The sequence below is a fragment of the Pristis pectinata genome, chromosome 16 (genome assembly GCF_009764475.1).
Source record: "Pristis pectinata isolate sPriPec2 chromosome 16, sPriPec2.1.pri, whole genome shotgun sequence".
NCBI lineage: Eukaryota > Metazoa > Chordata > Chondrichthyes > Rhinopristiformes > Pristidae > Pristis > Pristis pectinata.
The window spans coordinates 7,830,553-7,849,011 of record NC_067420.1 but is presented as its reverse complement, the minus strand read 5'-3'; the positions used below and the strand labels follow the sequence as shown (position 1 = coordinate 7,849,011).

At 48.9% G+C, this 18,459-nt stretch overlaps 1 protein-coding gene across 1 annotated transcript in view; it reads right to left on the bottom strand.

Annotated features, from left to right (window-relative positions):
• Window positions 1-18,459, bottom strand: part of cass4 (Cas scaffold protein family member 4) — an 80,438-nt gene that overhangs the window by 11,166 nt on the left and 50,813 nt on the right. The window contains 6 exon segments of the mRNA XM_052031663.1: window positions 6,066-6,168; window positions 6,170-6,253; window positions 6,255-6,314; window positions 6,316-7,344; window positions 9,623-9,751; window positions 15,127-15,240. Of these exon segments, the coding sequence (XP_051887623.1) occupies window positions 6,066-6,168; window positions 6,170-6,253; window positions 6,255-6,314; window positions 6,316-7,344; window positions 9,623-9,751; window positions 15,127-15,240 (1,519 nt within the window).

Below are 18,459 nucleotides of genomic sequence, written 5' to 3'. Positions count from 1 at the left end.
TGGGCATGAGAGAGAGGCAGAGAGGCAGAGAGGAGGGGGGGAATTGGACTGATGGCGTAGCTCAGCACGGACTCAATGGGCCGAATAGCTCCCTTCTGTACCACAGTAGTAAAATCAGCGTACACATGAGAACACTGCCCCCTCAAACGTCCCTTCCCATCACCATAACCGGGAACTATATCCACCCCTTCCTTCACCAATGCAGCGTCCAGGAGCTCTCCAACCAACACCCGAGGGAGTAACGTCAAATACATGGCCTGCAGAGGTCAGAGGTGGAACGACCAGCCCCTCCCCCAGCTCCCCACCCAATCCCACACAGGAATAACAGACCCTTCCCCTTAACAGGACAGAAGTAGTCAGTCCCTCCCCTCCCCTCAGCCCTGGTACAGGAACAGCTGAGCCCTGATCATTCCCGTCCCCCCACCACACAAGTAATGGCCCTCCCACTCCCCATTCCGCCCTCCCAACCCACAATGCCTAGATCCTGCTACCTGTCACCACCCTCACCCCAGCCCAAATACTGGTCTCACCCCTTGCCCATCAGCCCTGGGGCTGATCTCCAAGCCGAACGTCAGGAATGTTGGCCACGTACAGGAATGATGCCATCAACCAACGGCCATAGCAGTCACTTGACCATCCTCATCCACACCGTCCCAGCAGGTGAGTGAACTACGGCTACTCCCACTTCCCGCACGGTTGGCCTGCTTAGATACACGTCACACCATCAACCGGTCCAAGGGTTAAATAGAACACAGACCACAGACATAGAACAGTACAGCACAGAACAGGCCCTTCAGCCCACAATGTTGGGCCAATCTAATTAAATTAGCAATCAAATGTCCTACTAAACTAATCCTTTCCACCTAAATATCCATATCCTTACATTTCCCACACATTAGTGGGCCTAAGAGCCTCTTGAACGCCCCTATTGTATCTGCCTCCACCATCACCCCAGGCAGCACATTCCAGATCCCCACCACTCTGTGTAGAACACTTGCTCCGCACATCTCCTTTGAACTTACCCCTCTCACCTTAAATCCATGTCCTCTGGTATTAGACATTTCAACCCTGGGGAAAGGATACCGGCTGCCTACTCTATCTATGCCTCTCATAATCTCATAAACCTCTTATCAGATCTCCCTTCAGCCTCCACCGCTCCAGAGAAAACAACCAAAGTTTGTCCAACCTCTCCTTATAGCATGTGCCCTCTAATCCAGACAGGATCTTGGTAAACCTCTTTCTGCACCCTCTCCAAAGCCACTACATACTTCCTGTAATGGGCGCGATCAGCACTGAATACAATACTCCAGATGCGGCCTACCTAGAGTTTTGCCAAAGCTGCGCATAAACTTCCTGACTCTTGAATTCAATGCCTTGGACTAATGAAGGCAAGCATGCCATATGCCTTCTTTACCGCCCTATCAACCTGCGTAGCCACTTTCAGGAGCTATGGACTTGGACCCCAAGATCCTCTGCTCATCAACATTAAGGGTCTTGCCATTAACAGTGTACCGTTCTCCTTACATTGATCTCCCAAGGTGAACACTTCACATTTGGCCAGGTTAAACTCCATCTGCCATTTCTCTGCCCATGTCTGCAACTAATCTATATCCCGCTGTGCCATTGTTCTACACTATCCACAATGCACCAAATCTTTGTATCATCTGCAAACTTACTAAGCCATCCAGGTCATGTACTTCCTACACCACCACACTGGATGAGCTTCCATCCACCAATCAGAGCTCCCAACTCAAAAATGACCCATGTTTCCCATTAATTCACCATGATATTCAAATCCTGCCGTGATATTAGGAGGACTTATCTCAAGCTTATCTGGGCAGAGTCCATCCGAGGTTGAGCAACATCTGTTGGGGTGGGGGGGGGGGGGGGGGGTGGGGGGGGGAGAAAGAGGAACTGTCAACATATTTGGGTTGAAACCCTGCTCCAGGACTGAGAGTGGTGAGGGGAGATGGCCAGGATAAAAGAGAGGGAGAATGGTGATGGACCAAGGAGGGGTGAATGATGATGGGAAGATCAAGCCAGGTGGGGAAGAGGCAGGTGCACGATAGATGGAAGCAGACAACAAAAAAAGGAGAGGGAGGTGGGGGGGGGGGGGGTTGCGGGGTGGCAGGTGAAGGTGGAGACATCTAGGAGGGTGATAACCTGGATCCATCTGCCTTTCTTTTTGTCTGCCTTGAAACAGCATCCACCTTCCTCGTCTCCCAATCCCACCCCTCCCCGACCTGGCTCAATCCTCCCGTCACCCTTCACTTCACTCCACCACTCACCTCTGGCCCGCCTCACCACTTCCCCCTCTCCTCTTCATACCGGCCATCTCCCCTCCCCACTCTCAGTCCTGATGCAGGGTCTCGACCCAAAACGTAGATAGTTCCTTTCCCCCCCCCCACCGATGCTTCTCGACCCACTGAGTTCCTCCAGCAGATTGTGTGTTGCTCCAGATTCCAGCATTGTATGTCTGAATTCCTGTGAGGGTTTTGGTGGGGAGGGGGGAAGTGACAGAGATGGGAGGGGAGGGAATCACTGCACCAGTGGGAGGGGAGCAGAGGGAAGGGGAGGTGGAGTGGATAGCCACACTTATTCACTGAAGGGCGCTGGGACGTACCAGTTAACTACAAACCAACCAGTTAGTCCCAGCTATGAGAGAGCTTTCCAAAGCAATAATCAGGGAAAAAGAATAATAACTATTGAAGGAATGCCGGCACAGATCCATGGAAGGCAAACAGTATTTGTCTGACCGGACTTAAGTCTTTTGAACGAGTTAAAAGTGATGATTAATGAAGGGGATTTCACGTATAGGAAGCAACAAACAACCTGCTGGAAGAACTCAGCGGGTCGAGCAGCATCTGTGAGGGGAAAGGAATTGTCGACGTTTTGGGTCAAGAATCCGGACCGAAACATTGACAAGTCCTCTTCCCCCCATTGCTGCCTCACAGATGGTGCTCCACCCACTGAGTTTCTCCAGCAGATTGTTTGTTGCTCCAGACTGCAGTCTCTATGTCTCCATATATATGGATTTTGGGAAGGCACTTGATACAGTCCCACTCAAGAGGCTGGTTAATAAAACTGAGGCCCAGCGGCAGCATGGATTAGAAACTGACTTGAGGACAATTGGCAAAGACTTGAGGTGGGTGGTTGTTTTTCAGACTGGAGGAGACCAAAGAGTACTGCACCATAGGGCAATGCATTTTGGACATACATTGGGCCTGAACATCAAACCCACTGACTGCTGGTTACTGGTGGTACTCCTGGCGATCCATCATTTAAATCAGACCCCTGGGAGTGAGCGAACAGAGAGCTGGGAGACTGGAGAATGGTTGCACCCAGTGCTCCCTCCATCTCCAGGTCAGGCACTTGGTGCTCTCTCTGTCTCCAGGTCAGAATGCACCCAGTCCACTCATGACAGCATGGCCAGATTCTGTTCTAACTCCATCTGCAAGTTTGCAGGTGACACCACTGTAGTGGGCAGTATCTCAAATAACGATGAATCAAAGTATAGGAAGGAGATAGAGCCTAGAGACATGGCGTCATGACAACAACCTTTCCTTCAATGTCAGCAAAACAAAAGAGCTGGTCATTGACTTCAGGAAGGGGGGAGGTGCATACTTTTGTTTACATCAACAGTGCTGAGGTCGAGAGGGTTGAGAGCTTCAAGTTCCTAGGAATGAACATCACCAATAGCCTGTCCTGGTCCACCCACACAGACACTATGGCCAAGGAAGGTCACCAACACCTCTACTTCCTCGGGAGGCTAGAGAAATTTGGCATGTCCCCATTGACCCTCACCAACTTTTAATTGATGCACTGTATCATCACAGCTTGGTATGGCTGAACACTAGGCTGATCCAGATTAGGGGCAAAACTAAAATCCATTTGGCTGGTCTAAGGATTAAGAAGGGAATGTTAGTCTAGCTGTGGGCCGGAGGGAGAAGAGGAGAATTATTGGAGACAGAAGAGATTGCAGATGTTGGAATCTGGAGCAAAAAACAATCTGCTGGAGAAACTCAGCAGGTCGAGCAGCATCTGTGGGGGGAAAGGAATTGTCGATCTTTCAGGTCGAGACTCTGCATCAGGACTGAAAATAGAGAGGCGAGATAGCCGAACTATTCTTGTGTTTTGCCCACACACCTTGGCTATCACTGGAGCATCTTTAGACAACACCGGACCTTGGGTTTAAGCAGTGGATACTGCCCCAGGGTCAGGGAGAGATGTGGAGATATGGAACAGTGGGAATTTGTGTTTCACTGTGCCCTTCTTCTTATTTTTGGCATGTCCCCTTTGACACTCACCAATTTTTATCGAAGCACCATAGAAAGCATCCTATCTGGATGCATCACGGCTTGGTATGGCAACTGCTCTGCCCAGGACTGCAAGAAACTACAGAGAGTTGTGGACACAGCTCAGCACATCATGGAAACCAGCCTCCCCTCCAAGGACTCTGTCTATACTTCCCACTGCCTTGGTAAATCAGCCAATATAACCAAAGACCCCACCCACCCCAAACATTCCCTCTTCACCCCCCCCCCCCCCCCCACCAATCAGGTAGGATACAAAAACCTGAAAGCACATACCACCAGGCTCAAGGACAGCTTCTATCCCATTGTTATAAGACTATTGAACAGTTTCCTAGTACGATAAAATGGACTCTTGACCTCACAATCTACCTCGTTATGGCCTTTTGTTTAATATAATACAAACGTTTATTTGCTAAAAGCACTACAAAAGGACATCCAGTGTCAAAATACTACAACTAATACAGAAAGTTGAAGAAAAACTATACAAACTGCAGAACTACAGCAATCATGCTAACTAACAACTGCTAAATGCACACGCAATGCTTCAGATAAGAATCAGATTTTCAGCTTCCACAACACACGCAATCACAGAACTCAACCAGGATGCCCATGGACAACGCGTGCTCCCTCTCCAAGGACATCAGCGTGCGGACACAAGCTCAGAAGACGGGCAGGCAGGCGGACCAGCCGGAACCCTTGGCCGCCCGCCGCCTGGACCCATGATGGCCAGCTTGGCCAGGCCCAGGAGAAGACCCACCAGGACATCCCCTGAATGACCTGCCCTTGTTATGGCCTTGCACCTTATTGTCTGCCTGAACTGCACTTTCCCTGTTAACACTTCATTTGGCGTTGTTATTGTTTTCCCTTGTACTATCTTAATGCGCTGTTGTAATGAAATGATCTGTATGGATGGCCTTCATTAGTCGGGGTATTGAGTTCAAGAGCTGCGAGGTGATGTTGCAGCTCTACAGAAATCTGGTCAGACCACACTTGGAGTATCGTGTTCGCCTCATTATAGGAAGGATGTGGAAGCTTTAGAGAGGCTGAGGAGGAGATTTACCAGGATGTTGCCTGGATTGGAGAGCACGTCTAATGAGGATAGGTTGAGTAAGCCTGGGCTTTTTCTCTTTGGAGAGAAGGAGGATGAGAAGTGACTCGATAGAGGTGTACAAGATGATAAGAGGAACCGATTGAGTAGACAGTCAGACTTTTTTCCCCAGTGGCTAACACGAGGGGACATAATTTTAAGGTGACTGGAGGAAGGTACAAGGGGGACGTCAGGGTTAAGTTTTTTAAACACAGAGAGTGGTGGGTGTGTGGAACGCACTGCCAGCAGAGGTTGTGGGGGCAGATACATCAGGGACATTTAAGAGACTCTTAGATAAACATATGAATGATAGAAAAACAAGGGGCTATGTGGGAGGGAAGGGTTAGATAGATTTTACAGCGGGATAAAATGTCGGCACAATATTGTGGGCCAAGGGCCTGTACTGTGCTGTAGTGTGCTATGTTCTAAAACAAAGTGTTTCACTGTAACTGGGTACATGTGACCAATAATAAACCAATTTCGGTTGCACCCATTGCTCCCTGTCTCCCGGACCGACCTGTAACTGGACGTAGTTGCAGTCTTCTATCCGGCTCTGCGGACTGGCCCTGACGGGCTGCTCCCTGCGCAGTGGCGTGGGCACCGGGGCCTTGTGCTTGAGGACACTCAGGTTGGTCTTCCTCTGAGGGCGGTGCTGAGCCTCGCACGTTGCCGCTGCGGACACTGGGGGAAGAGCAGCTTCCCGTTGGCGATGATGATGGACACCAGGCGCTTCACGTCGTCGGGCACGGTGCGGGTGACCATGACGAAGCCGGTCGAGGTGGTCGGGCGCGGCCAGCGGCGCGGTCACCACCAGCAGGTCCAGCGCCCAGCCGCAGGCGGCCAGCTCCCGGCCTGGTGTCCAGCAGCGCCCGGTGCGAGTCCTCCACCACCTCCAGCTGCTTGAGGAGCCGGCCCCTGCAGGTTGGCGTCCGTCAGGCGGCCGGCGTTCACCCTCACCCCCCGCACGAAGCCCAGGAAGGCGCCCAGGCTGCCGAGCACGCCCACGGCCGCCGCCTGCACCTGCCCCAGGTGTTGCTGCAGGTGGTCCCGCAGCCGCCAGCGGCTGCTGACGAACACCATGAGGCTGGCCACCGACGCCGACACCTGCTGCTGGAGCCGGGTCAGGGCGGAGGCCGCCTCCTCCGCCCCCAGCGCCAGCTCCTCGGCCGGAGGGCTGGCCGGAGCGGGGGACGGGGCCGGAGAGTTGACCGGACCCTGGGGCGTGGCCGGAGAGTTGGCCGGACCCTGGGGCGTGGCCGGAGAGGCGGCCGGACCCTGGGGCGTGGCCGGACCTTGGAGCGTGACCGGGAAGGTGGCCGGACGCTGGGGTGTGGCCGGAGAGGCGGCCGGACGCTGGGGCGTGGCCGGACCTTGGAGCGTGGCCGGGAAGGTGGCCGGACGCTGGGGTGTGGCCGGAGAGGCGGCCGGACCTTGCGGCGTGGCCGGGGCTTCGGCCACCGCACTCTGCCTGCGCTCCGACCCCTGGCCACTCTGGGGCGGTCTGGACACGGGCGGCGGGATGTCGTAGACGGGCTCGGCGGAGGCCGGACCCTTCCTGTCTGGCGGGACCCCCCTCGGCAGGTCGTAGATGGCCTGGGGTCCGCACGGGGCGGCCGCCGGCTTCGGCTGGCTGGCGGGAACGTCGTAGATGTCTGGAGCGGCCCGGGCGGGGGGGATGTCATAGAGCCGCCCCCCCTGTGGGGTCGGCACGTCGTACAGCGCCTGGCCGGAGTCCGGCCACTGGGCGCGGCTGGGCGCCCGCGGTCCGGCCGCCTCCTCCCGGGACACCGGCACGTCGTACACCGCCTGTCTCTGGCCTCTCCGCTCCTCCTGCCCGTCCCAGGGCGGCCGGCGGACACCAGGCATCTCCCTGCCCACGGACCCCGGTACGGGGTAGGCGCTCGGGGCTCCGTCCGGGCTGACCCGCGGCGGCACGTCGTACACCTGCAAAAGGGAGGCAGAGACCTTAGGCAAACCAGTCTCCGCCAAAAACAGAAACCTTGCATTTACCTAGCGCCCCGCACGCCGCGCCAAAGTAGTTTTAAGTTCATCGGGAGTTGCAGAGAAGGGGAAACGACCGTCCAAAAATCAACGTCTGGTGATGACTGGACAGTCTGGTAGAGCCATACTGGGGAGCAATATTGGGCAGGACACTGGTGGGGGGTGGAGTTCTCCATCCCTTCCAAAATGGGCTACCTTGCTGAATGTTTCATCTGAAAGGTTCCTGGGGTCAGGCAGGGCTCCCTCAGTACTACACAGTTGGCCAGTCTGATCCCTGCCTACAGAGCACCTGCCCCTGCCGTGTCCACCCTCATGGATTTCTATCTGCCCAGCACAAATTCAGGCCAACTGACCTGGTCACTATGGCTGTTAATGGACAAATCCACTTGGTCCAATGGGCCTGGTTCTGTGCTGTATTACTCGATGACTCTAATCCTACTCCATTGGAATTTCCCTCACAATACAAAGCAGGATGATGCTGGAGGAACTCAGCAGGCCAGGCAGCATCCGTGGAGAAAAGCAGGCAGTCAACATTTAGAGTCAGGACTGAACATAGGAAAAGGGGAAGCCCAATATATAGGAGGGAAAAGCAGAACAGTGATAGGTGGACAAAAGAGGGGAGGTGGGGTGGGCACAGGGTGGTGATAGGTAGATGCATTTACTTATCACCACCTTGTGCCCTGCATCTACCTATCACCACCTTGTACCCACCCCACCTCCCCTCTTCTGTCCACCTATCACTGCTCTGCTTTTCCCTCCTATATATTGGGCTTCCCCTTTTCCTATCTTCAGCCCTGAAGAAGGGTCCTGACCCGAAACATTGACCGCCTGCTTTTCTCCACAGATGCCGCCTGGCCTGCTGAGTTCCTCCAGCATCATGGTGTTTTTCATCTAGATTCCAGCATCTGCAGTCCTTTATTTCTCTGGAATTTCCCTCACAGTGGACTTCCCATGATGATGGGCATATAGATGGGATGCTGGTGCCTCTGGTCTTCTGCACGAACTGTGCTCTGCGGGTGTGAAGGACTGAGGTGTGATGGGCTACATTTGATGGCTCTCTTCTCAAAGGATGAGGGATCCCACATTGGTGCAAACTGCTATCCTCTGCTGAAGTCACAAATGCAAACACTTTTACAAGAAGCTCTTCTTCACCTCCTCAATTAATGATTGTCTTGGCTACTGCCTAAAAGAAAATGTATAATTGTAAAGCCATTGTCAAACTCGGCCAGTAGAGTCAAGGGTCACGTCGCAGGTTGGAGGAGTGGCCTTGGGGCTGCTCTCTAGTGCCCCTTCTGGAGTGTGCACCCAGATCAACGAGTAGGGATGTTCCTCATCCTACTATTACTTCTTCCCCTTGGGGTGTGGGTCAATACCTGGTGGAAGAATCATTGGCTGTAAACAGTGACTAGGAGAGTAGTTCATTGGCTCAGCTGGTTACACTCTCATCCTGGAATAAAAGGGTATGGGGTCAATGGTTAGACCAGAGATGTGAAACCTTAATATAAACCAGCACTTCATGGCTGGACATAAAAGATTCCAGATCACTATTTCAGTGAAGAGCAGTGCAGATCTCCACAGTATCCCAGCCAATATTTGTTCCCGCAATCACCATTAATAAAACAAACCAACTGTTACCACATTGCTTTTTGTGGAGCCACACTCTGCGCAAATTGGCTCTGCTTTTCCCACACTATTTTTCAAAGGTAGATCTGGTTGTAAAGCATTTTTAGGCTTTCTGTTAACATGAAATGCAATACAGAAGTACAGGTTTGTATTTCCTTACAGAAGTAGTCAAGAGTGAGGTGATTGGAATATTTCTAAGAGATTGGATAGGCTACGTTAGTTTTCCTTGGAGCAGAGAAGGTTGAGGGGGGACTTGACTGAGGTAAACAAAATTATGAGGGCACAGATGGTGTAGAAAGTAGAAAATTTTTTTCCCATAGCAGAGGTATCGTAAATTCGAGGGCATAGGGGTGGGAGGTGTAGAGGGGACCCGAGGAAGAATCCTTTTCCCCAGAGACTCTCAATATTCAAGAAATATCCAGACTTGAATTGCCAAGGCATAGAATGCTATGGAGCAAGTGCTGGTGAATGGGGTTAGGACAGGTGTGGAGTTGATGGTCGGCATGGACGTGGTTGGCCAAAGGGCCTGTTTCTGTGGTGTATGACGCAAGAGAAGGAATTTGCTGCCATTTTAAAAGATCCAGGCCCCCCCCCTTACCTGACTGTCTGTTGCAGCTCTCGGCCTCTCGAAGCTCAGTGGAATGTCATACAGCTGCTGGATTAGTTTCCTCTCTCCCTCTGTTTGGAACATGGAATATTTCCTCGCTGCTGCGGGACTGCCGGACATCTGCATGAAAACAGAGTAATTTGACGAGTGAATGCATAATACATCTTTCACTTGTAACGCAGCCACAAGTGTGGACAGCAGAAATTATTTGTTCTGTTGCAGCTGGAGTGGTGAATATTCACTGAAGATTTGACTGGGGGGAGAGGTAGTAGTAGGATTAGGAACATACCTACTCATTGATCTGGGTGCACACTCCGGAAGGGGCACTGGAGAGCAGCCCCAAGGCCACTCCTCCAACCTGGGGCATGACCCTTGACTCTACTGGCCGAGTTTAACAATGGCTTTACAATTATACATTTTCTTTTAGGCGGTAGCCAAGACAATCGTTAATGCCCATCCTTGAGGAGGTGAAGAAGAGCTTCTTGTAAAAGTGTTTGCATCGCTGTACTAAATAGCAATGTCCATGTAAACCACCTAACGAGAAGCTGCTGTCCAATTGAGTAGCTTGTGTGACTACTTCTGGGGTCACGTAGAGTAGACTAGGTTCAGGGAAGGAGCAGTAAGTTTCTGAAGGACATTAGTAAACAGTTAAGATGGCATATTCCTCATGGATTGATCTTGTGACCTCTGATCATGTGAAGTTTAAGCACATGACAATAGACTGCAAAATGCAAATGTCATTGCATTTATCTTATAGAAGTTTGGTCCTATGTAGTCGAATATCTTTGCTCACTGAACAAAAGGACAGAAGAACCAAAAGCAGAAGGAGGCCATTCAATCCCCAGTGGCTGCTGTACTATTGAATGAGACCATGGCTGACCTTTAACCTCAGTACTACTTTCCAGCATCAACTCCATATCTAAAAGTCTATCAATCCCTGCCTTGAATATACTTAGCAACTGAGCCTTCACTGAGTGGAGAATTTCAAAGATTCACCTCACCTGGGAAGAAATTCCTTCTCATCTCTATCCTGAATGGCCAACCCAAGATTCTTGACCCCTCTACCCTGTCCCCACCCCCAGCCAAGGGAAACACATCCATGGCCTGTAAGAATTTTCAATGAGATCACCTCTCATTCAGATAAACTCAGGAGAGTATAGGTCCCGGTCAGCTTCTGCTTTCCACGTGGAATGAACCTCCCATCCCAGGAATCAATCTGGTGAACCTTCGCTGCACTCTCTCTATCGCTAGTATGTCCTTCTTTAGGGTGGGCCCAGTGGTGCAGCTGGTATAGCTGATGCCTCACAGCACCAGAGACCCAGGTTCAATCCTGACCTCCGGTGCTGTCTGTGTGGAGTTTGCACGTTCTCCCTGTGACTGTGTGGGTTTCCTCCCACATCCCAAAAGCATACAGGTTAGTAGATTAATCGGTCACTCTAAATTGTCCCTAGTGGGTAGGTGAGTGGTAGATGCTGAGGGCAGATATTGAGAGTGTGGAGAGAATAAAAAATGGGGTTACCGTTGGGTTGATGTGTGATGATTGGCATGGGCTCAGTGGGCCGAAGGGCCTGTTTCCATGCTGTATCTCTCTATGACTAAGTAGGCATACCAGACCGGTACACAATATTCCAGAGCTGGTCCCACCACAGCTCTACATAATTAGAGAAAGACGTCTCTACCCTCGAATTCAGTTCCTCTTGAAATAAAGGCCGACATTCCATTTGCTGTTCTGATTGCTTGATGTACCTGCACATTAGTTTTTAATGATTTACGTACAAGGACGTCCAGCCTCTCTGGACACCAACACCCTTCAAAAGTGTTATCTTTTAACTCACCAGTTAAAAGATATCACACCTTTCTATTTTTTTCTCTACCAAAGTGTCTGACCTCACATTTTTCCACATTATGTTCAACTTGCCATGTCCTTGCTCATTCATAAACCTGTCTCAATATCCCCAAAGCCTAGTGGTATGGTGTCAAGACAATAACTTTTCCCTCAATGTTAGGAAAATGAAGGAGCTGGTCACTGACTTCAGAAAGCAGGATGGAGTACGTGCCCCCATCTGTATCAATGGTGCTGAGGTGGAGACGGTTGACATCTTCAAGTTCCTAGGTGTGACTATCACCAACAACTTGTCCTGGTCCAGCCACAATGATGTTATGGCCAATAACGCACACCAACGCCTCTACTTTTTAGAAGGCTAAGGAAATTCAGCGTGTCCCCGATGACTCTTACCAATCTTTACAGATGCACCAATAGAAAGCATCCTATCCAGATGCATCACGGCTTGGTACAGCAACTGCTCTGCCCAAGATCGCAAGAAACTGCAGAGAGTTGTGAAGACAGCCCAGTCCATCGCACAAACCAGCCTCCCCTCTATTGACTTTGTCTAGATTTCCTGCTGTCTCAGGACAGCAGCCAACATAATCAAGGACCCCCTCCCATGCCGGTCATTCTTTTTTCTCCCTTCTCCTGTCAGGCATAAGATACAAAAGCTTGAAAGCATGTACCACAGCCTCAAGGACAGCTGCTATCCTACTGTTATCAGACTCTTGAACAGACCTCTCATACACTAAAGATGAATTCTTGATCTCCCAATCGACCTCATTGTGGCCCTTGCACTTTATTTATTCACCTGCACTGAACTTTCTCTGTAACTGTAACATTACATTCTGCACTTGGTTTCTCTTTACTACCTAGATGTACTTTTTACTACCTCAATGAACAAAAGCTTTTCACTGTATCTCGGTACATGTGACAATAATAAACCAATACCAGTACCCCTCCTCACAGTCCACACTCCCACACAGCTCTGTGTCATCAGCAAACTCACATATATAACACTCGGGCCCCTCGTCCAAACCATGGATGGAGATTGTGAGCAGCCAAGGTCCCAGCACCGATCCCTGCAGAGTCCCACTGGTCACAACCTCCCAAACTGAAAATGATCCCTTTGTTCCTCCATCCATGAACCGATCCTCAATCTGTGACACTCATGTGTGGCACCTTACTGAAGGCCTCCTGAAGGTCATATTACATCACATCATCTATTTTCCCCTTATCTATTCTGATAGTTACAAGCTCGAAAAATTCCGTCAAATATGACTTCCCTTTCATAAATCCATATCAACTCTGTCCAGTCATATTATTGTTTTCCAGGTAAATTATTATTATTTCCTTGATAACAGGTTCCAGCATTTTCCTTTTTACTGATGTCAGGCTGACTGGTCTATTGTCCCCTGCTTTCTCCCTCTCTCTGTGTTTTAAATTGTGGGGGTTACATTTGCTACCTTCCAATCTGTGGAAACAGTTCCAGAATCGACAGCCTGTTCCTGCATTGGCTCCTCAACATACTGAGATAAAAACAATTTCTTATACACTTACTTGAATTCATCCCCCACACTATTACTACTAATTTAACCCTCTCCTGGTCCCCATTTATCACTATTATTTACCCCCCCAATCTTATTTACTCCTTTTCCTGTCCCTGTCTGTCAGTCTTCCTGCCCTCATTCAACCCTCCCTGATTACCCTTTATCTGTATCTATGCACCACTCTCTATCTTCCCCTCTTCCTGACCTCATTGATAACTTTCCTGGCCCCCATTTGCCACTCTTCCAGTAATTTCCCCTCTTTTCCCCTTCCCTTGCCTTGGGCTTCTGCTCTCTCCCATTCCTCGATACCCCCCTTCCTGCCCCCGCCTACCCCTCTCCTCTCCTGGCTACAAGTGGCCTGTTTCTTGAACAGAATCCACTGGCGGTGAATCCACCAGCAAAAAAATACTGGAATTCAGGTTCCCAGTCCTTGGAGGATGAAGACTTTACAGACAATTACGTATATTCAGTCCATCATATCTGCCTTTGGCTGGAGTCAGCAACCATAAGGTGTCCGTAATGTCATAGACACCACCGCAAGACCAAACTCCAATCATTACCACCATTACTAACACAACACACAAGTACGGGAGCCCAGATGACTCAGAAAGTTCCCTCACATGCTGCTTTACAGGATCCCTTGGTCCAGTTACTGCTTGCTACCACATCTCTGTACTTCCTGGTGGGTAATATCTTGCTAAAAGAACTGAGATTTCTGCATAAAATATACTTCCCTGTGAGGATCTGTGGTTTACACACTGATGGGCATTACATCTTCACATAGCCCGTGAAGACATTTCTTTCAGCATTGGTCCATTGTCTGGGGATTCTCACCCCTGAAGGAGACTATTGCAGCCCTCTCCTGCCAGGCTGTCCAGATTGATGGTCCAGCCCCCACAAAACACAGGACCTTCCTCCAGGAATTGATCCTGTTGCCATTCTCTTTGGATGAACATTGGATTGTCTCCCAATTCCCTGCAGCCTCTCTCTTCTGTAGCAGCTCCAGTGCGTATTGCTCTAGGCTGCCAAGGGGTGTGTGCCTTTAAGGACTCACACCCCTCTTTGATTGTTACACTACAAATTACTTGGAACTGCACTGAATTGAGTAAGTCCTATCGAAAATCATCCAAGACCTGTTCTAGTGCTGGTATCTAGGTGTGAACTGCCTTTCCCACTGGAGTTTGGTCCATTGCACAATTTTATTTGAAGGAATCTTATTTTCTAAGGGCACCAAATATAGGTGCATTCCAATTTGTGGGCATGTACTGTGTGATCAGATGGTAAGATGGACCGACTCCCAGCCCAATCCAGTGCTCTCCCCTTCTCATGTGACCCTCAAGCTTCACAAAGACACCCAGCCTCTCCTCAGTTCTTTGTCTTAATGGCTGGGCCAAGTTTTAGAATCCACTTTATGAAAAATTGGAGACACTGACCCCTGGCCAACTTGTGGACAACAGGAAGATGACTGATAGAACCGAACCAAAACTGGAGAAATGCCAAGATCAAATATGTGCATAAATTATCTGTACATGAGAGTGACCACTGAAATTTGAAAAATGGTTGGACGTATTAAGATGCAAATTGAAACGGTAATTTGAAGAGATTTCCATAAATTTAAATTTGTTTTTCAATTCAGTACTTCTCAATCATGTCTTTGTGCTGGTATTGTCCAGCTCTGCTTTGCTTTAGATTAACATTGTTAAATTTCAACCAGTGTTAATATTCCAAAAGTTTAACTATTCAAGGGTGCAGGGTTAACTAATATCAGCCACACACTGGTGTTGATTGCTGGGGGTATTCAAGACACATTGGATCGAGATCAATTGTGGGACCTACTTTGATGTTACTAAGGGTGACTGGCTGATGACAAAGATTTGCCTCTTGGGCAAGCATGTATGTAAGCTGGTAATTGTTCTGCAACTGGCAAAGTGAAGTGTCTTATGTGAGAGTTGTGACTTATGCAGGTTCTGATTTATAGTCCAGAAGCCACCCATCAGGTTCTTTGTGGGTGTGTGGCTGATGCTGGACAAGCCAGAACCCATCCTCAGTTGTTGGTATCAAGGCCCCTTTGCCCAGGGTAAGTACTGATGGTCCATGCAATTGGGATTTCTTTACATTACCTGACTGCCCTGGGTTCTGGGAACGTGGGATGATGGGATATCATAGGCATCCGCAAAAGGTCCTGACATGGAGTTCAGGCTGAAGGCATGACCCATTCTGGGAAGTGTAAACACCTGCAGGTAAAAAACATGGAAATCCATTGAATACAAGTAAACAAGTACATCGCCAAACAATCCATCCAACTAAACATCTGGCTCACAGGTCTACGGTGAAGGACAATGATGCTGAGAAATGGAACTTTCATTAACACTCTCATGTTGCCTGCCTTCCTGTCCTCTAGTCTCCCAACAATGTACACACCACCCTGATGTACGCACCACCCTGATGTACACACTACTCTGATGTACACACCACCCTGATGTACACACCACCTTGATGTACACACTACCCTGACATACACACCACCCTGATGTTCACACCACTCTGATGTACACACCACCCTGATGTACACACTACCCTGATGTACACTTGATACTTGATGGGCTAAGGGGTGGAACCCCTGCTCCTAACTTCTCGGTTTTGAGATCTTGACCGGTGCTCTGCAGAGCACACAGCTTTTAATAATGCTGATGGCTCTAACCGAACATTATCTCCCACCCACTTAGGCAGAGTCCTGGAGAACTCTCTACCTATCAAACCTCAAGCAGACTGACCCAAACTAAGCTCCCCAGTTGGATCCAGTAGGTTCTTCCTCAAAATAAACTGGCGATTAACTCACTCAGAATCATATGCAAAATTAGTTTAAGGGACGGTAAATAGGGAATTGTCTCACAGCCTAATCCGGCACTCTCCCCTTCTCATGTGACCCTCACTCTTCATGAAGTCTCCCAGTCTCTCCTCGATTCTTTGGCTCAATGGTTGCACCAAGTTTGGAATTCACTTGGAGACACCAACCTCTGACCAACTTTGTGGACAACAGGAAGCCCATAGGCAACTTTTGGAATGATGTTGATTTAATACTGCAGGCACCTGTTTGTGAGGCTGTTCCCAAGTGGGGTTGACTCAGAGACAGACTGTTCCAGCTACGATTCACTCTGAGGATAATCGATTCTTCAGGAAACAAACATTCAAAGCACAGCCCCAATTGCCTGTGAGAAGGTGAGGGGAATTGCTGCAGTCCTTCTGGTGAAGGTACTCCCTTGTGTTAGGAAGTACCAGGATTTAGACCCAGATAAAGGATTTATTCATACAACAGATTGATCCTAGGGTGAGATGTATTGAAAATTGGCTGTTCCAAGCTGGAGTTGACAATGATATTTGCTGCTGGGGGTTCAGATTGGATTTCTTACTGAGTTTTTGAATGGATTTGTTACTGTTATTTTGATTAGATTTGTTACTGGGGGGGGGGGCTTTGAATGGATTTGTTGTCAAGATTTATGATTCATATTTGCAGGTTGCCCACAGAACATTGCGCAAAAGATGCATTTCACTGTGTGTTTCGATGTACATGTGACTAATAAATATATCTTATCCTTATCGTGGTATTTGATTCTATATTTTAGCAGAATTTTCAAATGGAGTTCATTGAGTATATTTGGCACAATTTCTTAGAACAATACTGTCAGGATCCAACCAGGCTATTTTTTGATCTGACCCGGTTATTTAATGATCAAATGGTAACAAATCTGGGAAAGGGTGACCATAACATGATCGAATTTCACATCTTGCTTGAGAGCGAGAAAGCAAGGTCGAAACTTGTGCCTTAAATGTTTATAAAGGCATCTTCTAATGCACGGTTGATTAATGTGGGTTGGAAACATCTACTAGATAAAATGATAGATCAGCAGAGGAAGACATTTGAGGAAATTCTCCACAAAGATATATTCTACTGATGAATAGAATTCTGGAAATTGGATTATCTTCAGCCTTTATGTACAAATCCTACAAAAATTATGCAATGTGGATCATACTGGTGATCATTTCCTGATGAAACCCCACTGGCTTGTCATCATCCAAGAAGTATATTCATACAGATGTTGATCTCTGAAAGATCCAACTGTTCATTGTTTGTACTGGCAGAAGTGTATGTAATCTACAAGAAATTATTTAAAAGAAATGTCCTTCAATGATTTCCAGATACATGATCTTCCTGCCACAGTCTCATCAAACACCGCTCTTGGAATCCCCCACATCCATTCCTATAATAAAGTGTCTCCCAGGATACCACAGTTCTGGCACGTATTCCCAATCACACATGAGCATGTTGGCAAGCATTGACACGTGTGGGAAGAGAAAGGTGAATGTGTTTGTGTGTGGCTGAGGTAAAGCCAAGGGAACGCTTTGAAGGATGGCCTCTCTGTGTCTCTTTCCTCTCACTCCTGACCTTTATCATTTTCAAGGAAAGGGGGTGGTGTACATGCACCTGTCTACATCAATGGTGCTGAGGTTGAGAGGGTTGAGAGCTTCAAGTTCCTGGGAGTGAACATCACCAACAGCCTGTCCTGGTCAAATCACGTAGATGCCACAGCTAAGAAAGCTCACCAGTGCCTCAACTTCCTCAGGAGGCTAAAGAAATTTGGTTTGTCCCCTTTGACTCTCACCAACTTTTACTGATGCACCATAGAAAGCATCCTATCTGGATGTATCACAGCTTGGTACGGCAACTGCTCTGCCCAGGATTGCAAGAAGCTGCAGAGAGTTGTGGACACAGCCCAGTGCATCACGGACACCAGCCTCCCCTCCTTGGACTCTGTCTTTACCTCTCATTGTCTTGGTGCAGCAGCCAGCATAATCAAAGACCCCACCCACCTGGGACATTCTCCCTTCTCTTCCTCTGCCATCAGGTAGAAGATACAGGAGCCTGAGGGCATGTACCACCAGGCTTAAGGACAGCTTCTACCCCACTGTGATTAAGACTATTGAACGGTTCCCTTATACAATGAGATGGACTATGACCTCACGATCTACCTTGTTGTGACCTTGCACTTTATTGCACTGCACTTTCTCTGTAGCTGTGACACTTTACTCTGTACTGTTATTGTTTTTACCTGTACTGCATCAATGCACGCTGTACTAACTCAATGTAACTGCACTGTGTAATGAATTGACCTGTACAATCGGTTTGTAAGACAAGCTTTTCACTGTACCTCGGTACAAATGACAATAATAAACCAATACCAATACCAGCCTGCTGTTGCAGCATGGAACACATGAATGCAGGAGTTGTGGGAGAGGGGGCAAGTCCTTACGGACTCAGCAAGTTTCTGGGCCGTTGTTTCCCCATTGCCTTTAAAGGTTTGAAGTTACCTGTGTCGCATTTTATGAGTTTTTATTATAGATGGTTTCTCAAATTCACCATCACAGGGCTCTGATATGCAATTAACCCCTTCTGT